Source organism: Mchenga conophoros, linkage group LG14 (genome assembly GCF_057382185.1).
Source record: "Mchenga conophoros isolate Kocher_MC1m ecotype Shallow Benthic linkage group LG14, M_conophoros_male_GT1.1, whole genome shotgun sequence".
Lineage (NCBI taxonomy): Eukaryota > Metazoa > Chordata > Actinopteri > Cichliformes > Cichlidae > Mchenga > Mchenga conophoros.
The window spans coordinates 23,014,408-23,038,555 of record NC_140539.1 but is presented as its reverse complement, the minus strand read 5'-3'; the positions used below and the strand labels follow the sequence as shown (position 1 = coordinate 23,038,555).

Here is a 24,148-nt window from a genome sequence, read left to right as displayed (position 1 = left end):
AAATTGAACTTGTCATCAACAGACTCACTGTCACTGTTTTATTTTTACCTTAATCACAGGGATTGGCCAGGCTTGTCTATCTTAAAGTGAAATCAGAAAGAAAAACATTCTAGGTTAATGCTGCTGATGGAAGAAACTCTTCATCTCATGAGTTTCACTTTCTGGTTAAATAACGGCAAAACGTTCAAATGTGAGAAACAGTGATATGATATACAAAGTCAAAGGAAAACATTTAGGTGGGTGGGAATTTGATCATATTTCACGGTGAGGCATTATGAGTCTTTTTCACAAATGTGCAGATCAGACGAAATGAAGGTGGAGGATATCAGAGAAGAACTGTAGTTCCTGGTGAGCTGTGAGATCAGTCACAGGCTAAACCAAACACAAAAACACAGCCACAGTTGCACATTCATTGTTGTTGGATTACAGGTAACGTCTGTACAGTTGGAATTCTTCCTATTTGGGTAAATGAACAAAAATCACTGACATACACACTAATATAAATACTATTTTACCCCTAAATTTCATCTCTATTCACTGAAAAATTAACAACTCTTGCCCATCATGTTCCTTGTACCTCCTACACTTCTCTGCATGTTTAGGAGACTCAAAAATGAGAGCTCAACACATTGAAGTTCTCTCTTGAGAGAGAACTGTCTTTGCAAAATATGAACTTTTCTTTAAGCATCAGATTTTTTTGGTCAGGTTTCCTGTAAGTTTTACCTATGAAAAAATCAACTATCCCACTATAACTGCAATAATTATTCTCAAATAAAAGACTGGGTATTCCCCAAATTGGGTAAGTTAAAGAAACAACTGTGTGCTGCATGTGAAAATGAATCCAAAACCCTCAGAAATCTCTTGGACCTGGAATCCAGGTCTGTAGTTGGAGACCATTAAAGCCCACAGTGTAGTGATCAGCTGTGATACTAAATTCAAATGTGTAAAACAAATCTTCTATTCATACTGAAACAAAACCACAACCACAAAATCTCAGCGATGCTCCATCTAGACACACCATCTCTCACCCTTCGCCCTCCCCTCCCTCCTTTTCTCGCCCTGCCCTCTTATCCCACTTTTCCCTCTCATCCTTGGGGAGTGCTCTGTGCCACCGCAGAGACGACAGATGGGGCTCAACATCATCCAGAGAGTGAGAGAGATGGAGGGACAGAACAGGGGAAGGTTGCATTCATTATTTACATCACTTGGTATTGGAATATTAATGCTAAAAGCAATCGGGTAACCCTTCATTAAATTAACTGAAGATGTAGGGAAAGAGAGGAGAGGGTGAGATGGAAGGATGGGGCGTGAGCGAGGCAGAGGCAGTGGGAGAGTAGAAAGAAGCACACTCTGTTAAATGGGCCTTAAAATTAGTGAAGCAAAAACACCTCCATTAAGAAAGCCTGCATCTCTCTTTCCCCTCTCTTCTTCCACTCTAACTCTCCCCTTTTCTGCTCACTCCCTTATTTTAAACACCTCTTTGTCTTTCATAAAAATCACTGCTTTACCCACAAGCGCCTGCTCCGAACCTCTTTGAGAAATATGCATTTCTGTGCTGTCCCTCTTAAGTGCCTGTTCAAAATTTAAACATGCTTATGGTGGCAGAAAGTGTCTTTGGTCCCCATGTGCAGCATATCTCTGGAGAGTACTCCTCTGCCTTTTATTCTCTCTATCAATCTCTCCTTGGCAACTTCTTTTTTTCCCTTTATCCTGCATCTTTCTTTCATCACTTATTCTTAGCTCTCTTCTTCCTATCTCTCAATTTCTCCTTGAGTCTGTATCTCTATTTCATCTTCTTTCTCTCCCCAAAGTCCAAAATTATTGTCCCACATACACTTTGAGTGTGCACACACGGAAGAAAAAGCAGACGAAAGCGTAAGTACACAGATGCACAACCATGCATATTCATACTTAAATGTACAAATTCAAGCCCACAGATAGGACACACACAGCACACAGACACACACACACTCTAAGCGTGGCAGAATGCTTCTGTCCTGCACAGCAACACATTGCGTATATGCAGAGCCACTCTCCCTATTAGTGGAATACTGCTACATGCTGTCGACTTCTGGAGAGGAAAACATACAGTCATATTCAGAGGTTATCAACTGATGTTACAATTACCCACCCACCTCCTACACTGAGCATGTGCAACATGCACGTAATAGGTAGATGGCTTCCATACAGTAGGTCAAACTAAAATAATGGCTAACACTGAAAAATTGGGTCATTTTCTGTTGATGGACAAAGAAATTTTAGATTTTTTTAGATGCAAATGATGCCCAGTTGACATCCAATTTTTTTAATATAAATTAATAATATAACTTTTTTAATTAGTTATAACTACACTAATCTAGCTAATCTAACTATTTTCAGCAGCACAACTGACTATTTCTATTCATCCATATCTTGATCCATTTAAGCATCAATACCCTCTTAATTATGGTTTACATGAAGATGTACTATAAAGTATTTCATTTATTTATGTCCTAAGAAAACAGCAGCAACAGCGGTAATGGGGCAAGGCACTTATTGACTGCAGGACTCAATTAACAACCTTATGTTTAGCAACCTTTTTATCTGGCTTAGGAAAACACAATAAAGATTTTATTTTGCAGATAGGGTGTTATCTCCAACGACACTTCGATAGGAGTCACTTAACCTGATACAAATGCGTATTTTTAACCAACTTTTACATTTTAATTTTATTCATTTGAGAGAAAATGTTTAAACTGTTACTGAAGATTTAATTTTCTTCATTGGTCACTTGAAAAGAAACAGAAGAAAACGCGATGCAGCAATGTACTTCTCTGTATGAAGCAGAATTCTTTCAAATCTTTTGTGGTGGGTAAAATATGCTTGTTCTGGTTCAGTCTGAATTACAGAAAAATTGGGGCTCTGACATTGGTTTTGAACCACTATTAATTAGTTATGTCAGTGTGTCCAGGCTACTCTTCCACAATGCTCTTTCACAGTTTATGCATTGATGTTATTGTGAATTAAATATTATTATAAATAGAGAACTGCTTAATAATATTCCGATATTGTGAACTAAAGATAGGCTTAATTAAATGCCTTTAGATAGCTACAGCTTGAGGTTACATGAAAGTTTATGCCATTTCCATAGCAACAGAAACTAACCTGAATCCAGGATGCCAGGCATCAGAGCAGCAGTTACTTGGCTAATCTACACCTAACTACTTGTGCAAACACACTGTGTATGCACATGGTGGTTTTAAAAATGTGTGTTTTAAAAATAACAGCAATCACATTTTTGCATGTTATACATTATCCTGCACTTAAAAAACTGAACAGAATTTATTGCATGCCCAGTAAAGTGATGTCAAGTTCCACTTATACCCACACCCTCTAGGGTGATACCAAATGAATTGGGGGATCAGTTTATCAGGTCAGTGTATCAGGCGGATAGAACTGAATATACTGTTTTCAACATACATTCCATAGTGCCACATGACTACAGTCTATATAAGCTGCCACAGCATGAAGATACGTTAATGTTAATAACTGTGTAATAAACATGAAACTCTTTTTTTTTTTTTGTTTTCTCATCTGTCCTATAGCTGATTACTCTATCATTCCCACCTATGTTAGTCTAAAATTGCAAAAAAAAAAAAAAAAGATGGGTAATGAGAAAGAATTGTAGGTATAAGGGACCAATAGACATCTTTTTTCCAGTCAACAGAAATAAACAAGGCATTTACTTGTCAGCCTGCAGGAAAAGGGAACACTGTTTATGCAGAGGAAAAGAGACATGCTTACACAGATGCACACACACAAAGCAAATCGGGGGATGCTGGAGATGGATGCCATTGGCGAGTGAGAGTGCTTAAGTCAAAATCTCTCTCTACAGTGTTGACATTGCAAGAACCGCCTGATATGTAGCCTTGGCAGGTTTAAGTCACAACAGTGTCATTAACTTCCTGGTTTTCCAAAATTGCACATATACTCTTAAAAGGCCAAAAAGTTAAGACCACTGCCCAGAAAGACTAAAAAAATCAAACTTCTAAAGTTTTTCACTTGGACACCAAACACAGTTTTAAAGCAGCTGTGTTTTTCTTAGGATACATGTTTTGGAGGAATGTAAACGCAAAAACAAGTTTGTCGCCCACAGGTTGTTTTCCTTCCTTTCTTTCTTTTTACCAGCTTTTACAGTTTTTTACAGCCGCTAGGACACATTTCCCAATACTTAGGTCACTTTTGCAAAACACTTCACACAATCCTCCTAACTGACCGTCAGCTTGGCAAAGCAGTTCATTTCACATTCAAAATGCACTACAACTACCAAAACACTTTATTCAGGTCTCAAATAAACTCATTCTTCCAGAACACTAGCAAAGGTTGACAGCCGACAAACACACTTTGTCACCCACAAAACAACGACCTAAAAAACACTAACAACATGTAGCATTACACAGTGTTTTCTTGTGTAAAACAAGGACACATCTCTGTTTATAATTTCAATATATGTTACTGGAATGAATCGGACATCATGCAGAATTCGTTAATATTTGTTTATGTATTTTTATTTTTTTGCACTAAGTAATCCCAAAATACAAGAATTTGTATACACACCATCCACTGATACACATACAATAGTAATGCTAATCTACTTGGTCTTCTCCATTTGGCCACAGGTTCTCATCCACATCACATCTCATGTCATCTAGGGCAATACACCTAGGAAATAATCTTCTGGCTGCCAGAATTGAAGGAGTTGAAAAATTGAAGGAGTAACACCTGTGTAGATGTTCATCTACAATGAGAATAAGCTGTGGCTGGTTAAACTGCATTTTTAGATTTAAAATATGTTTCACTAAAATATTGCTGTTGCATTTTGCTGTCTTTTTAAGTTTTGCATTGTGTTATTGTTTTGGCCATAAGTTTAACAGTTTTGAAAACAGTATGTAAGCACATGCAAAATGTCCTGTACGTACAAAGATTTTTGGCAGTTGTTGTGTCTAAGTGAGAAAATAATTCATGAAATTTGAGAGATGTAGTCATTGAATGCATTTTGTGCCAAAACAATGATAACTGATCCTCAGTTTAGCCCACATAGACTTCTGTTGTGCTCACTGTGTGAGGAGTTTTGCAAAAGTGACCTAAGTATTGAGAAATGTGTCCTAGCGTCTGTAAAAAACTGTAATGTTGTATTTGTACGCAAGCAATTGTAGCTACAATAGAAAACAATATGTTTTATTTTGTAGAGAGGCTGCATCTGACACATCATTCATTTTCAACTTGGCTGCAGAGATGTAGTCAACAAGGATGAATGAGCTGTAGTGTGAGCACTCAACTGTCAATCTGTGCTCATACACAAGAGCTTTGTCCACAAGTGTGGGTGGGGGAGTGTGTGTGTGTGTGTGTGTGTGTGTGTGTGTGTGTGTGTGTGTGTGTGTGTGTGTGTGTGTGTGTGTGTGTGTGTAAAACTGACTCCAGAGAGAATGTACCAAGGCTAAAATGACTTTCAACTGAAATGTATATGAGATTCAAATTACATTCTCTTTTTCCACTATACTCTCGCTTCCCGCACTCCTCTCACCCTTTCTTTGTCTTCTGGGAGCCTTAGTCAGCTAAGCTTAGATGTAAAAAGATTGCCTTCTTTCTCTTGCTCTCTCACACACCAAAACACACATTCTTTGTCAGAGGGCAGCTGGATATAGGAATAGTATTGAAAGACAAAATATAGTCAGGTTATAAGAAAGCTTCCTTTAAAAAATGGCCTTCACTATGGCAGCGTGTTTCTCCGTGCTGCATTCAGTGACAACTGACAACAATGCTCTTTCTAAGTCCTGATGTTATTCCACATAATGGAATCTTGGACAATAAAAATAAAGTAGAGCTTCTCTACGTATGAGTTCGGCTGAATGATAATTAATTTAGTCCTTTAGCTCACTTGAAACTGTGGCTGTATTGTCATAATTGATGCAAGCTCTCACTACTAGCTTAACATTGTTAACTTTACTTCATGCGCAACAAAGCAAACCTGGAGGCGGCAAGGTTTTTCTTCTGGCTTTGTGCATTGAACACCTGGAGGTTGAAAAGGACACAATTTTGAGTTGTGATTTCCCACCTACAAAATGTGTCACTGCATTGAAAAACAGATGAGAACGTTCTTTTGACTTGGCATAAAGTCTAAGCCAAGTCAAAAGCTGTTTCAGTGACTGCTCAGACAGTCGTTGTCCAAGAGAAAAACATTGCTCACAAAACACCACAAAATTGCAAAATTTGCCAAAAAATAAAACATGAGAAGAGGCTACATTCATTTTGGCACCACAATTGTTGGCTAGATGAAGCATGAAACATGAAATATGATAGTGTCCACAACTTCAGCATAGCGTAGGCTGAAATACAAGGGCATGGTGTCGGCCGTGAGCTGCTAATACACCTGGGCTGCTACTATAGATGGTGCTGCGAATGCAAGTTTGTAAACCAAAGCACTAAAACAGAAACTTAAGGCTTAGCCTAAACTTTGTCTCTGTTCTGTCACTTTAACACAATAAAACTCAGGAGTTTTGTTTGAAAAATCAGATACACCCATTACAGTAAAGACAAATTAAGCAGAATGACTTCTAAGAAACGCATAAACATTTCCAAATATCTGCACAACACTGCAATCGTGTATTCCCATTAACTGGGGGTGAATTCTGGGGAGGACTGGGTTCTGTTTTGGGGACTTAGTAGAAGTTTTAATGACTTTATGTTATGGATAAATCATTATATTTGAATAAGGTGCATTTTTAACTTTTTTAAAAGTGGATTTTTAAAACAAAATGTTTAATTTTGTTTGTTGACCACACCAAAAATTGGATTATTAATAGCAGTATCCTTTATTTAGTTTGGGTGCTTATAAATGAAAAAGCAAAAAGTTGGAGGATTCCTCCAAAGACATTTGAAACTCACATTTCTGTTTTCAAACAATGTCCCCAGTGAGTGAGAGGAACAAAAACCCAGATTGCCCTGGGCATCGTAAAACAATGGCTATGCACATGAACAAAACAGACAAAAAACAAAATGGAAAGAAGAAAAAAAAACAGGCTGCACTTTCAAAATACCAACAGCTAAGGTACAGAAAGTGAGCGCAGAGAAAATAGGTAGGTGAGGGAAGAATAGGAAGAGGGCAGACACACTGAAAACAGCAGAATGTGAAGAAAAATAATGATGCAAAACAAGAGGCGATCAAGTGGGCCTGATAAGCGCTTGAGAGGAATAAATGTCAAGTCAAGCAGTAAGAGAACCCTAGGAGGCAGAGGTAAAACAGAAAGTGAGAAAGAAAGAGTGCATTTATGACACAAACAAACCAGATATGGAAACATGAAGGGCAGATGTGAATCGGTCTATAATGGATCTGAGCTGCTTGCACCACTTTGTTGCTGCAGCTAAATTAAAATACGAACCGAAAACTTGAAAAAAAAAAAGGTATTGACAAAAAAACAACAACAACACCAACTCTAAATGTGTTATACTCCACCGACTTCTATGAGCTATTGATGTGTGTGCGCTGATACGGAGGCATATGTCTTATGGGAGTCCTCAGGCCATCTCATAGATCCCAGAGAGCTCATTGATTAGCTATTAATAAAACACAGAGATGGCACTGCTGACAAGGGAGATCAGTGGGCTCACACACATGCGCTCATGTACTTACACACACACAGGCAGATGCACATCTGAATTTAACAGATATGACAGAGGTTATGTGAGGTTAGAGGGAAAGAGTGGGAAGGGCGGGAAAGTCCAGAAATCCAATAAAAATGGCAAGTGTCAGAAAGGGTAAAATAAAAATTGAGAAGGACTAAAAAAAAAGGAAGTGCAGGTCAAATGTGCAAACCTGTTTCACCTGTCTTCTTATTCTACGGCTATCTCGCTGTCCTTTTACTTTGAAGCACTCTGTCTCTCCCTTACTGCCTCTGCTTGTGTCCACTGTGGGCTGCGTGTCATGGGTCTGTCGGCTGTCGCCATCCTGACTTTGATTAACTGTGATCTTTCAGCCCAAAGAAAAGAAGTGGATCCAGAAAAGTGAGAAGAGTGCCAGAGGCAGACAAAGAGAGGTAAGAGGAGGAGCTCCTCAAGCAGATGGACACGACGCTGGTCAAACCAAGACGTGTTCCAGAGAGAGAAAGAGACTGGAAGGACAAAGAAATAGAGAGCAATGCATCAAGCAGAACACATTTTCATCTCTTTTCTGCTTTATTTGCTTCAATTTTCATCCATTTTGTTCCCGGTCCAACACCCCTCTGCTTTCCTCCTCCTCCTCTTCCTCTTCAGCTACCCTGCCTCCTTGCACCCTCCCTCTCTCTTCTCCTAGCATGTACATCTTCAGGTCATGGGTCATTAAGTCAGCTCCAGCGGGGATGTGTTGGAACAGGATATCTCTCATATTGCCCTGCCCCCAGCGCACTACTAAAAACACAAATACACAGAAACACATGCATGTCTACAACTACAGATGCACATAGGAATGCTCTGTTTTCTTTCTTTTCCTTTGCTTATGTAGCCTTTTCTTTAACACAAATGTAACAACTAGACACATTTTTCGACCTGCCGACACTCAACTTCAGCATTATCTGCTGCGATTACAGTCGTCAAAGTCATCATATTCTTGACTCCGAATGAAACATTTTCAGTGTTTAATGGCAACACTGCACTCTGTACACAGCAGGGCTGAACTGAAAATGATCAATAATGATAAAGCCTCACATTTTATCATTAACCAATTTGTCCACAAATGGCAGAAAATTGTCACAACATCACAACTTCTAAAAGTCGACAATGATGCAAAGAAGAAGCAAATCGTCTTCTATAAAACCTGTTAGGAATTTGTGGTATTTTCATTTTTTCTCAAGAATGACTTAAACCATTAATCAATTAATTCCAAATCTTTTTTTTTCCTTTAGTTTAATCAGCTGGTGGTGTTTATGGAAGCTTATTTCGGCCATTAAAAAAGAAAAACCTGAATTTTCAATTATTATCTCCAAATTTTGACTTACTTGAAATTTCAAGTTATTTTAGTTAGTTGAAATTTTAAGATAATAGCTTGAAATGTTTACTTAAAACATGCTTCTGTATGGTTTCACCAATCATACACTATTTGATTTTTTGAAGAAAACAATAAATATTGGCCCACAGCACAGTTTTTTTTCCTAACTTTAAACAGTTCCAGCTCATGTTTTCTCACCTACTTAAGAGTGCAGTTCAACCATTTGAAGCCAATACATGATGCAGTTCTCTTTTTTCAAATAAAGGTGAAATAAGTAACTCGTGTCAAACACAAACTATGGTGTTTGCCTACTTAAAATGAGCAGCAGACCAACTTAAGCAAAGGTCACACAAAGTGAATTCACCCTACAGCTTAAGCACATGTGACAAACACTGTCACTGCAAATTCCTGGTTGCAGATTCCAACGCACGCACTTACACACACACACACACACACACACCCAGCACACACACACATACACACACAAATGTGCATACAAGTGCAGCTCTTCACCATGGTTTTTGTGCACTGTCAAACAACATTAGATCGCAAGGTGTCAGTGGGATAATTAGAATAACACATCCACTGCATTCTTCATTATGTGTGTCATCTTCACTTACTGGCTCTGCTTCCTCATTGACACCACCCATACTCCCACCCCTGACAAACACACACAATCCTAACCAATCTTACAAGTGACATGCTTTTTTAGGCAAGTTATGCTCCCCATTAGTGATGATCTGAGGTAAAAATCTAATTGTCTGAACCTCTATCATGTATTTTTTCCCCTAATTAGCTTCTTGGGATGGAAGAGGAGGAGAAAGGCAGCAGCGATATAAAATTTAAAGCTCCGGCGTCACTACTTGAGGAAGAAGTTGTTGGCGAGATCACGGTGGGTGATGAGTAATGCTCTGACGTTGGCTCTGCAATTGGCACAATATCTGACAGCAATTCTGTCTGCTGGCATGTACCTAGTCAGTATTGTAAGGATATACGTGGAAAGATCCAGGGCACGTATCCAGTCAGTCATAAATATGCAAACCTCATGGGAGGTAGATCTGCAACAAAGCCTATATAACAAGAAACATACAGTGTAACATGAAAGGCACACCGGTCAACAGGTCACAAAAACACACACACACACACACACACGGATGCATGAGAAATTCGCGTGAATGTGCTTCTGAACACCTTGTGCTTAATGAATAACTAACTAGCTGAGAGAAAAAGGGAGCCATCTTCTCTGAGTAACGCCAAATGAATTCGCCGAAGCGCTATGCAAATGTTCCCTGGGCTAACGAGACTGCCTGCATGATTGGAGTGCCATTGAAATTCTCCTCGTGCACAACCCTCTCTCACTTCCTACCTCCCTCTCTCCCTCCTTCAACCTCCCTCCATCTCTCCCGCCATTTCAATCTCTATGCAGAACATCCATGTTCCTGAGCATGTACTTTCTATCTATCTATCTATCTATCTATCTATCTATCTATCTATCTATCTATCTATCTATCTATCTATCTATCTATCTATCTATCTATCTATCTATCTATCTATCTATCTATCTATCTGAAATCTACAAAATAGAATTTCTTTTCAATATTCAAATCATGTTATCCACAAAGACAAACACAGCGGCCCTATCAGTGCCTGGACAGCAGTGAATGCCCCTGTGTCTGACTCTCTTTCTGTCTGTCTCACTGACACAGCTAGCACACACACGCACGCACACACACATGCGCACACAAAGTCCGCTCAAACAGAGCAAGCTCAGAGTCACTCTGCACCTGTTCTCTCTGTAAAACATCCAAACACGAGTGCTGAATAAATAACCCAACCTAACATGCATCACTGCCAGAATCGGACACACACACACACACACACACACACACACACACACACACACACACACACACACACACACACAGCCCATAAATACACATCAATAAGTAAACAGCACCCATTTCCCCTCCACAGTTACCCCCCTGCCTGCCCTCTTCCCCCACCTTTACCCTAGGTATGAATGGTAACCATTCTAAAGACAAACACACATAGATGTGCACCATGTGTGTAATGGTTAATGGTTAGATACTAACAGGAACAAGTAAAGAAAGTCTAAAGAAAAATGAGAAATGGAGGGGAGAGGGGAGGTAGGGGAGCATTAAGTACTTGTCAGATGCATCTTTAATGGTAGGCCCCACTGGCTTTAAAGCCTCTGGCCTTCTCTCCCTCCCTGGGGTGCTGGGGACAGCAGGAAATCTCAGCGCACACACCTCTTTCTTTGTCCATCTGTCCAACCCCTTATATGTCCTCATACACCTACCCACCTCATTCCATCATCCCTGCATCCTATGCCCACTTTCCCATCTGCATAATTTAACATGTCATGCTTTTGTGCCACTTTGTCTCTCTCTTTTTCTGCCTATTCTGCCATTTTTCAGCCTATCTGTTGTTCACTTTCAGGCCTGATGGAGTGGAAGAAAAAAAGACGATGCTTTGTCACTTCACTATTTCCTAATAAGTGCCTCTAGAAAAGAAGGGCGGGAGAGGGATAAAGTTAAAAGTGGAAAGACAGAGGGGTGGGAAGAGTACAGGTCCTCTGCGGAGTGGCTACAAAATGGAGACTGGGACAGAAGCTACTGCAGCTGTGGTGACGCTACACTTCACAGAGAGAGAGGCAGTGTGTGTGAAAGAGAAGGGGGATTAAACAGCCTCAATCAATGCAAAAAAAACACAGACGTCACACTTTTCCACACCCTCTTCACCCTCGATGTTTACGCTTTCTGTTGTTATCTCCCGCGATATCAACTAATCAATCACTTAGTATTGTTCTGTGACTCTATTTGCTTGTTCAATCTATTACAATTTTCAAAAATATTGTAACATTGCAAGTGTCTTCTTTCTCATACGAATAAAGATTGTTCTTTAAGAAGCCATACATTGTTTAAGATAAACGAAAACAACTTAATTGTGTGTGTTAATCTCTTTATCCCTTACCCTGGTTTAATGCTGTAATATGACTCACAATGTTCTCATTAACATTTAATGAAGCATGCTACTCAGATGCCACCTGAATAGTTCATTCAACCACAGTATGTAAATGTGTAATTCAAATAAGCTGTAGTTTCTTTGGCTCTAATGAAGCAAGCACATTATATCTAAGTGTGTACAGTTTGCAGAACTGACTCAGCTGCCTCACAAAAGAAAGGAACATTAAAAAGACTACACTGACTTCATGTGTAGCTATTACATAAAATAAAGACCATTCCTGTAAATGTCTTTTGGCAAACTTTGATATTTCTATTTTAACTTTTAGTAAAGGAAGAGGGCAGACACACTGAAAACAGCAGAATGTGAAGAAAAATAATGATGCAAAACAAGAGGCGATCAAGTGGGCCTGATAAGCACTTGAGAGGAATAAATGTCAAGTCAAGCAGTAAGAGAACCCTAGGAGGCAGAGGTAAAACAGAAAGTGAGAAAGAGAAAAAGCAGGTCTATAAGAAACATAAAATCCTGAAGTTTGGGGTTATGTCTACATCATGGTCCAATCACAGATGCTGATGATATTGTTGAATGTGTTGCTTACTTTTGGACATTTCCTTTCCCACAAATACAATTAAACCCATGGCAATCATTTATTAAAATTAAGATTAAAATTAACATCCAAGTCTGCACATTGCATTTTTGTTTCCTTGGCCCTTTCGAGTGCTGCAACAAGTGTTATGCCCCTGACACAAGCCTGATGTAGAAATCAGGGACACATTCTGGGATTATAGGAAAACATGCACAAGTGAGAAAATACATATAGTTACAGGATGGCAGGAGAAAAACTGATCATCTTTCAAAGGAAAAGTATGATCACACCATATAAAACCCAAGCTTTTACAGTGCAAACGTGTAAAACTTTGGCATGCATTTCCAAAATACTTAAAGTAAACTGACATATGCTTGACAATTCTGCTGTACGGTTTTAGGTCAGTTATTAGCTATTCTCGATAACAATACATGCATAATATGTATCCAAGGTGTGTTTGCAACTGAACCTCTAACGACCAATCATCTTTAAGCGGGGTTTGATTGCATGCAGGTAGAGAGCAAAATTTACACAGCTTTGTTAATGTACCTGCATTCATAAACTCTGCTGGACGGATTAGGAAGTGTTGGCTCAAATATCTGCCTTCTACACTGGAAGCTCCTAGATATTGGCTGTTGTCCCTGTTAACAGAGTGGCCAACAGGTTTATTATAATAATATATATATCACACAGGCACATAGTGTCACCGACAAGTCACACACAGTGCTTCATCATCCTAATCCAGACCATGGATGATGGACTATACAGTTTGCAATGCAGGAAATAAAGAGAGAAAGATGCTACATATGCTGATATGTCCTCTGTATGTGTGTGCGTGCGTGCACATGTGTGAGTATGGTGGAGATGAACCGTGGTGATGCACTTATAAAAATCAGGCAGCGATGCATCCTCACACCTTCCTCATTCCGCCCGCCGGATCGCACCCGTTACCATGGCGACCAGATAAAACTCACAATGTTTTAAGCTCCAACTGGAGGAGGAGAGCGATACTAACAAAGTGACACGCAAACACTCACACATACACACGGATGAAGTTCCTTCGTACACATCGCTGTCAGAGCATACTCTTTCAGTTCCCTAACTGACAAGCAAACAAATGTTAATTTTCTAACCGACAGCAACACCAGCAAACCATCAATTAAAGGGAGAGGCATGGCTAGATAGAGAAGTAGCACGAGAAGGGGAGGAATATGACAAGGGAGTAAAATCCACGATAGCCAGTCAACACGCAAAGCTTCGCACTGTTTGACTGTCTGCCTGTCTATCTATCTGTCTACTCCCCCACAAATCGCTCCACGAACAGGCCTCAACGCAAACAGATTTGGCTGTCAAATAGTGACATGACACCCAGGCAGGGTCGTCTCACAGTGAGGCCAGCTGTCAGCAAACACCCTCCTGCCTCTTCATCAAAGCCCATTCAAACTTAGCTTTATTGACCAACACAGCCGTCTGTTTGACATGTATCATCCTGTCAAGCCAATACCTTGGCATACAGTGTCCCTAATAAATGGCAAACCACTAGAGCATCTCGAGCGCTATCGAAAGACTGAAAGCTGTACATGCTACCAGGAGCTGATAGATGAAGTGGATGGATAGATGGATGAGGTGTATGGTGGAGTGCAAGTGGGGTAGGTGGGGCCCGCACATGGATCCTCTGTGTCTCTGTTTGTGTGTGTGTGTGTGTGTGTGTGTGTGTGTGTGTGTGTGTGTGTGGTTATGATGCTGACACGGGCCACCAGTCTGTACCAGGGTTGAGGAGGGGGCATCAAGCCAAAGATGGACAGAAAGAAGAAGAGATGCACTGTGTCACCAATAAAACGTATTCATCAGGACTGAGAGGAGAAGAAGTAGAGAAGAGAAGGAAGCGAAGGAAAAAGGGAAAACAAATACTCTCAAGTATTTTGAAATGCCAGCTCAGATATTTCGGGATTATATTACTTAGTAAACAATTGGAAAATCAATTAACCATTTTGTTTAAAGATGCCTTATTAGACATCTTCATATGTGCGGAAATGTAAAAGTGACCATTTATAATCATCTAAAAGAATAAGAACAAGAAAAATCCAAGAAGAACAAATATGTGATTGAAAGTTATGATGGTGATCATTGAAATAGTGACAACTGATAACCTGACTGATCATTTCACCTTAAAAATTGTGTTTCAGTTATTGAAAATGAAACAGATTATTGTAGTTCGTGCAGTGATAATTCATTCAAATGGAATCAATGGAATGTATAGTTTGTTTCTTAAAGATTATGGATAACATGAACTGGTCACAGCTGAAAGCTCAAAGAGCTGCTCATTCAAATGTGTGTGTGTGTGTGTGTGTGTGTGTGTGTGTGTGTGTGTGTGTGTGTGTGTGTGTGTGTGTGTGTGTGTGTGCATACTTTTGCTTGTCTATATGTGCATGCTTTACCAAAGGCGTCCATCACGCGATCAATAACATACTCCCACTGAGCTCTTGCACACAGCCATGATACAGTGGCTTTAGCAAATACACATACACACACACACACGCACACAAACACACCCACAGAGCTATGAGTCAAACAGACTGGCCCGGTCTCACCACTCTCACACTGAGGGATCCGTGACAAGAGAGAGGGGAATCCACCAGCAAGCTTTATCGATCCAGACTGGAAACCCCCCTCAGGCCACACACACACACACTTACTATAGTTGTGCTGGATCAATGAGTGCTCCTGTGTGAAGGACAGAGCAATATAGAGAGGCACACAAATACACAGACACCTTTATAGACACACTCACACACAGTGTTGAGAGATGAAACAGGCAGTCTGTATCAGAGAGCAAGATAAGGGGCAGAGAACAATGCGTATCATCTGACCTAAACAGTCTCATCTGACACCCTGCAATTTGCCATTGCTCCATGGAGCAAATGTTAACACTGCAACACAAGCCTGAACACATACTGTAGATACACACGAGTGCCAATGCACAAGCGTAGCAGCACGCAGGAGGCCCATACTGATATTTTCACTCTTCAGTTAGACAGTGAATGATTTGTTTAGAGGATCAGATGAAACAGAGTGAACAACACCAGACATAAGAGAGCCCTAGAGGTGTTGCTGCTCTCTTTTAGGTGACTGTGATAACATCAAATTAGACACACACACACACCCCAGTCCACACACACCCCTCGGTCCTCCTCTTTCTCTCTCTCTCTCTCTCTCTTGCTTTCTCACTTTCTCTCTCTCACACAAACACAAATAGCACATGTCTGCTAATGTCTGATTTATCCACAGAACACAGCTCTGAACCACAGCAGTGACAGTGACTGAGCAGCCAGGAATGTGTCAGGCAAAGGCCATTTCATCAGCCTTATTTTTGAATGAATGAGGCATTCTGTCATCTTCTCTCACTGGGACCAGTACCAGCAACACAAATAAACACAAATAGATTGATTATTATTGATAAAGAGAAATCAACAATCACAAGAAAGTCCATTACGTTCTGAAAGCAAACCACATTTAAAAAAACAAACAAACAAACAAACAAAAAAACATCCCTGGATTTAAAGCTTGGACTTCATTTGCAATAACAAAGAAAATTCTTATTTCTCCACCTGCAAATATTCCATTTATGTAGTGGAATGAGATTAGATCATTTGCTTTCCATTATTAACCACAGACACAAACAGAGTGAGCATGAACTTGGAAAATGAACCTGAAGCTTTTGTCTGCAGTCTTAGTTTGGGCTTTTTGATGAATCATTGATTATGAGTGGCTGAATCTCCTACCAGGGACAATGGCGACGGTGTCTTTCTCCCAGGAAACAACGCTGACATACTCCTGGACAGCTGAGGGGATGAGGCACTTGAACACGGCAACATTACCCCGCATGGAGCGCTGGTCGGCCACACGGACTGTGTAGGGCTCCCTGAACACTGGTATGTGAAGAAAAGAGTTGATATTAGTCACTAGATGTACACTGGGTGAGAGTGACAGTGGACACTTCAGTTTAATAAACCTCAATCTGATATTAATACTGATATTTAAAAATGACAGATGAATGCTGATATCATAAATTGGGAGTCTGCACAAACTGTGATATGAGAGGTATAGTTTACTTTTATGCTTTAATTTAATCAAATCTACATCTCTCAAATAGCTTTTTATATACAATTTAGTCCACAAAGGCTGTCAACAGCCCACAAAAGTCTTTATAATGTTTAGTCAAGCAAAGTACCACAGGAGGGCTACCATACAGCCAAATCATAAAAAGATTGGGATACTCTATAATAGAGTTCAGACACGTAAAGGCAATATGTAATTACAATGTAAGAACACAAGGTAAAGATAATCTGATAATAATCTGTTACATTTTCATTGAAAACATTTATTCTTCCTTTTAAATTAAGGAACTAAATTCATAAAATTAAATCTATTTGTAATATCATTTGTTGTGTTTCTCTTTACTGTCTACCGTACATACTGGTATTTAGTGTAACATGTTACACAGTAACGTGCTACTGTAATCACATTACACTTTTCAATAACATGTTACTGTATTGCATTAAATTCAGTAATTACATTACATTTGCAATTATGTTGTTATAAAGGTTCTTTCAGTTCTCTACAGGATGCATCAACAGAAACAATAAAAACACCAAACAGGACTTTTTCTTCCTGCACTTGTACTGAAATCCAGAGTAACCATAGTTGTTGTTTTTTTAATTTCCTAATTAGTTTTTTATTTTTATTTTCATTTTTATTTTCATTTTTAATTCCATTTAATTTCATTCAAAGTAATTTTTTAAAATATGTTTAGCCCTATGACAGCTGGGATAGGCTCCGGCAGCCCCCGCGACCCTGAAAAGGATAAGTGGAAGCAAATGGATGGATGGATGTTTAGTTTAATTTAGTTTAGTCTCTTTAATTATTATCTTATAAAGGGCTTATGTCAGAGGTAAGATTTAGGAAAATAAGTATCAATATTAAAATAAAAACACTTAAGTTTTTGAAAGCATTACCTCGTAATCTTGTAAACATCCAGAGTTTCAATAAACACATCCATCAATGTCTCATTGGGAATGTTGTAATAATATTTTTTTTAGCAGACTAACAGATACTAAAACTCACTTCTATTTTGGTTTTCCAAATTCACAATATCATTTCAGTTCATTTGCATTTGTCTTCAAAAGTCTAGTTTTTACTTTTATTTTAGTTAACTGCAATGTTTCTCACATCTAATTGGAGTATCGGAATTTCAGGAGTGGGACCTCTAAACACGCTCCTTCCGGTTGTCATCTAGGTTCCCCCAGTTCTACAAGCTGTTTATTCTCGTTTACGTGCCCCACCCTCCCTCTTTGTTTTCAATTCTTTAACTTCTTCACTTCTATTTAGTGCACGGGGATCTGCCAGGCCCGGGAGCCATCGCCAGTCAAGGCCTTCCCCAAACCGCAGCTCAATTCATGTCCAAGCATTCACCTTTACCTACTAAAACGCTGTCAAACCTAAAATGAGGACGTTGGCCCAGCTGGTGAATTTTAGTTTTTAGGAAAAGGGTGGCAAAGTCTACATCTTTAGAAGTAGAGATTCAGGCATTGCGTTGGTTTTTATTGCCCAAAAAATAAGAATGTAGTAGTAAAAGTACAAACTACATCCAGGAGTCTGTATTTTTACCTGTTCATGTTCCTGCAGGAGAATTGCTGTGATGAACATGGGGACGTCGCTTTCAGATGGTTTTCAACTTTGAATGTAAACACTAAAAGTAAGATTGTATGATTGTCCTTACTAGGATATTGTTTTGCCTCAGTTTATAGAACTGTAGGTAATTATGCGCGACAAATAATATAACAAATTACTTATTTTGGAGATTAATTAAGGTAATGAATACATTTTAAGAAAAGTAACAAGGAATGTGGAACACTGAGCTAACAATGCTGGTGGTGAATACTTTTAGGTATTGGAAATTACAACCTAAAATATATCTTAAATGTGTGGAAATTCTTTATTATAATATTCTTTATTCTCTATTATTCTTTATAGTTGCTCTCTATAGAATCAGAATTCATTAACTGAACTTAAAGGATCATTTTTTTAGTCATTATTATCAAGAATTGGCATTCGGATATAGTGATAGTCCTGATTTTAAGCAGTGGTATAAAAAATAGTAATACATCTAAAACAAACAACAACGAAAAAACACAAATATTTTTTTCAAATACTTTTTTCACATGTTGACAATTCACAGCTGACATCTGTCCTGTTCGACAAATACTTAAAGCAGGGTGAGTAAATAACCTTGTCTGGTGCTCTGTTCAGCCACATTAAGCATGTTTTTCACTGTTCAGCCACAGCTTTAAAAATCACGGGGCAATTGTAAGGAGGACCGACTCGGAGCTGTGTTGAAGGGGATACGTAGCGAGTTGCTGCTGGCCTTTTAAAGAACAACGCCACAGATGCTATGAGACGGCAAAGAGTGGAGGGTTGCACAGAGCCGATGGAACTGTCACATGCAGGCGCCAGGGCATCAAAAACACACCCTCTGCACATGGCATGCAGAGCACTAAACTGTGAATCTGTGCCAGTGTACAGAAAGGATGGTGGCGATTAAGACAGGCTTAATGATGAAAACACTAGCCTGTAGCAATAGCCTGATTGGTGAAAAATGTGAAATGCTGAATCAGAGCATAAATTTTCATTAAATAAATTAAGTGAAATTAAATTAATGGATTATTCTGGTAAGAAGGACAGACAGGTAGTTCAAGGACATGCTAGCTCGAGCGAATAAACAGAGCTGTTTTATAAACTGAACTGTGTGGCCTTGGCTGCTATCTTCATCTCATTTGTTTAAAGGTATGTTGCCAGATTTTTCAACACAGACAATTCACATTGGACACAATTTGACTTGAATAAGACGAACAGAAAAACAAAGTTACAGAAGTCAGAAAGGGTCTCAGAAAGGCTGATATTAGGGAGTGTTTCCAGCAATCTATCAATGCGGGCTCTCTTTAGAAATGAGGGCAGTAATGACTTAACAATGTAAAACACACATACACACAACAGAGGGAGTGGCCCTGCACTCCTATGTGTTCGCTCTCCCCCAGCTCTCCAGTGATATAATTAACGCCTAGCCTGAAGGCCAGTTTCCTTGGTCATTAATAATGCTTTATGCCAGCCGCCACTGTCACTGGAACCCATTGGAACCAAAGCCAGTGTCCTTGTCCAAACGGTGGGGAGTCTTTCACCTTAAAGTTCGATGTTTAATTTCCTGATTCTTTGTCTCACCATGTCTATTTCTTTCACACTAGCCTACTTTATCCATGTTCATCTAATCCTTGGGCCTTGTTAAGGAGTTAAGACTGGGGCAGACTGTGTCAACACCATGGAAATGTCACTTTTTGACATATATATGTCCTGCCAAAAACAGATGATGCATATTGGCTATTGAGCCTTGACACTGACAATTATGGCACTACCATGCCACTTTGGACCTTAATTATGCCTGGTTATTGTTTCTCACTTGGTCACCTAACTCACGGGCGGCTAATGTGAATTGAAGCTTAATTTGTAAATAAATCAAAACTAAAACACAATTAATTCCAATCAGGTCCTAATCTCAGTTTTTCATTTAAACAGCCCTTGCTTTTCACTGAAGCCATCTACCTCAGATCGATACCCTGGATCGACAGAGTGGCCTCGGCTGTTGTGGCCGAGCCAATTCTTTCAATCATTTATTTACTCTCTGACTGACCCTGCTGCCTCTCGTCAATAGCAAGTAAAATCCCCAATGCCCACTGAGCCTCTCATAGAGTGTTTAAAATCGGCTTGGCAGATTGTAAATGTTTGGCGTGATGATGACAGTGGTCACATTTTAATACAGCAGAGGTGCTAAACCAGTCAAGGTCACCTCGGGTTTGTACTTCCTGTCAGTGATCCCACCTTGCCCTACACTTGATTCCTTTTAAGAAAGTGTTGTTTAACCACTCGTTACCCCATTAAAATCTGTCAATCAAGCCATGTATGGCGACATGCCCTTGGACCCATCTATGTAACCGACCCCACTAAGAGGCAGCTGTTGTGATAGCATTGTCATTTATCACACGTTTCTCTTAGAAAATATGAAAGACAGAGAGGAAAAAAACCATTACATATTCATCCTCTTAAGCCTTGTGACATGATGCAAATGGTACCCCAACTGATTTGTGTGTAAATTGCACTCCCCCTCATCGCATGCGCAGCAGAATCATTAGGATGTTACTGATGCCTGACTATATGCAGCCTGGTTGCCTAGATACAAGTTAAAACATGGGTCTGGGCGACTGGGCGCACTGGGAGGCAAGTCCTGTATCACTGTCGCTTCAATAATTAACGACGGAGAAACCAAATACTGCATTTACTTATTCATAAAGCGAGCATTAAAAACACAGCAAAGGGAAAGGATAGAAACGGGGAAGTATAATGAAATACAAGAGAAATGAATGGATGTGGGTTGCATTATTGAATTGAAAAGGATGAAAAAAAGCAGTCTATCAGGTTCAGGTTCAGACAGATATGAGGAGGGCAGATAGAAGAAATAGATCTAAACACCTGCTGCCTTGGCCCTGTCCTACGTAGGTTTGTGTGTTTTAGGTGGAACAAAGGGGAGATAGGGTGGGGCTCACCGAACAGGTCTACCCAAATCATTATACCAAGTTTTTGTAAAGATGTGTTATGTGAGCAAAAAACAAAACTCTCAGATGTTTTTTTGCAATTTTGTTTTAAATTTCTATCCTTCAAATGTCCTTTGGGTCTTTTGTTTATTAACAGAGAGAGAAAAATGCTAAATTTGCTTTATGAGAAAGTCCCTTGATATTTTTAAGTTTTGAACTGAAGCTAAGGTAATGCTAGGCGGATAGACAGATAGATATACAGTACAGTCATGAAAAAAGGTTTTCTTTTTTGGTCAGAGTTGAATTCAACAAATTATACCATTTATAATATAATATTGAAATTTTTGTTTAGTTAACTGGTGATTCTAAATTGGTTGTCGGTGTGGATGTGCATCTCTCTGTCTTGGGTAGGGTGTACCCTGCATCTCCCCCTACGACCGCTGGGTTAAGCGCCTAACCCTCCAGTAAGTACAGATCAAACTGAAGATGAAACTCAAGTTGCCATGCACACTCCAGTTTAAACATACGTATATCAATAGCCTTTCAGTTGCCTCTGGATATGAGAATGTATCAAACTGTTTTACCAAAAATAGTTGCGTGCAATAGACTGGCGTTACACTCGAGATAAAAATGCACAGAGAAAACTAGATTTTTCAAAATGAGATACCCAAACAAAAACATATACAGGAAAACAAGCAGCCCACATACTGATTTTCATAAATGTAGAGCTATCCAGACAGGTGCTTGAGCTATTATTGGACCACAATCAGCATGCAAAGAAAAGGGTGAGAAAGAGGGGGAGGGATAAAGAGAGAAAGGGAGATGTGAAGATGTGAAGCGAGAGAGAGAGGGGGAGAATGACGCAGGGGGAAGTGGGAGAGAATTTTTTTAGGGGGGGGGGGGTGTCACACTGTGAGCTGTCAGCTGTCATCATTCTCCTGCACCACCTGAGACAGGGCATGCCACACCCTAGCGCTCACGCCTCTGTCGCCCATGGCAACTACAGGATTTTGTGTGAGTGTAACCAAGCCTGTGTGTTGTGTACAACTCTAGGGGTAATGAGGCACACACATGCATGTGAGCTCTGGTTATGGAGCTGTGGAGTTGTGGTTGCCTCAGCATTTAATTGATTAATTGTTGTAATTATTTGGGAGGGAAGGTCATCCCAGCACAGAGACTGGCTGTAAGGTCACTCTCACGCTGAAGGGACTGTCATCCTCTGGGGACCACATATGAGAGTGTTTGTGTTAGTGGTCGCGAGGAAGATGATCCAGCAGCATTTTGGAGAATGATTTTGTTGGTATACGTGTGTGCTAAGGAACTGCTGACTCTCTCTTCAGGTAGAATTGATAAACACAGTCAAAATGCCTCACTGGCTATTAGCATGACCTAAAAATCTACTTTTTTTTCAGGATTTCTTTTCACATCTTTTCATGTGTCTAGCTCACTCCAAAATCTTTCCTGCCAAACACCCTTACAAAGAGCTGGCGACTAAACACCATGAGCCAGCTTGAGGAAAATGGCTGAGCCTGTGTTTCAGTGTGTGTGTGTGTGTGTGTGTCTGTGTTAGCCTGTGTGTGTGTGTAGTTAGGGGACTTTCCAGTTCATGGACAGATGGAGAGACTGGGAGACAGGAGGCTTGCTGGCACGAGCTATTCGCAGGCTGGTGTGCATGTTGGTATGTGTTTGTTTGTGTGTGCGCGTGCATGTGTGGGTCCGTGTTTGTGTACATGCGCATTAACATGCAAACGTGCATATCTATTGTATAAAGTGTGTATCACATGAGGTCATGTGCATGTGTTTTTTACTTTTTGTGGTGTGTGTGTGTGTGTGTGTGTGTGTGTGTGTGTGTGTGTGTGTGTGTGTGTGTGTGTGTGTGTGTGTGTGTGTGTGTCACCGTGCAAGTGTTAAAAGATCAGTAACACCTTTCCTCGGTGTGTTCAGCACCTCTCTCCAGCTTTGACCTTGGCAGGGAGTGTGGACAGGTCACCAAACCAACTGTCTCTGTGCCTGCATGTGTGTCAGGGCACTCGGAGCTACTTAAGCCCCACCGAGAAAAGTTTTTGGTTTAAAATGACAATATGACTGTGGGCTGTTTGTGTGACCATATTTTCAGATGCTGGCTGTGGCTATGTTGCTTTTGTGATCACTTCAATGTGTGCCAAAAAAAACTGCCTCCAGCTTGGCACTTGGACATTTTTTGGTGAGTATTTAGTGAAGTGAAAATTTTCAGAATGTCCACATAATATTATTTTATTGATAACCTTAGTGGTCTCCAATGGGCCCTCAACAAATTTAAAACATGAAGATCAGTTTTCTTGTCATATTCCAACGCACTGCACTCGACCAGTTTGGTGGCACAAGAATTTGTTTTTCAAAACTTGAAGTACCTCTCCTGAAAAAGTTTTGCTACCTCTCTTTTTTTTTGTTACAGAAAATGTATCCAATCACTGAAAGAGTCCAGTAGTGGCTTTCTATAGTAAAGCTAAAAAAAAAAAGTCAGTCTAGAAATGAACGAAAAAGTCTTTTTGTTATGATGGTCATAACATGGTCATAACAGTGGACACAAAATACTTCTATCTCCATGTTAGTTTTAATAACGGCAACAACTACCGGGCCAGAAAAGCATGAAAAGGTAAGGTTAGTTAGTTCACCTGCCCTGAACATACATGATATGACAAAAGTTGCACCTCTTAATCTTTGAATAGGAGCTCACTGAATTGAAATGTGGTACTATAATAACATGTCACCATTACAACAAGTCAGTTTGTGAAATTTCTTCCCTCCTAGATATCGCATGATTCTACAAAGTGATATTTTCACAAAGTGGAAGCATTTAGAAACAGCTGCCACTTGGCCATGAGGTCGAAGGTCATGTAAAGTTACAGATCAGGTTTGCCAAGTGTTGAGGTTCCATAGTGTGTAAAAGCTGCTACC

At 39.8% G+C, this 24,148-nt stretch overlaps 1 protein-coding gene across 1 annotated transcript in view; it reads right to left on the bottom strand.

Moving 5' to 3' along the window:
- dscaml1 (Down syndrome cell adhesion molecule like 1) overlaps positions 1–24,148 on the bottom strand; it is a 98,865-nt gene that overhangs the window by 63,170 nt on the left and 11,547 nt on the right. Inside the window, exon 3 of the mRNA XM_085243445.1 lies at positions 16,355–16,501. Coding sequence (XP_085099571.1) covers positions 16,355–16,501 — 147 coding nt within the window. The remainder of the gene's footprint in view (positions 1–16,354; positions 16,502–24,148) is intronic.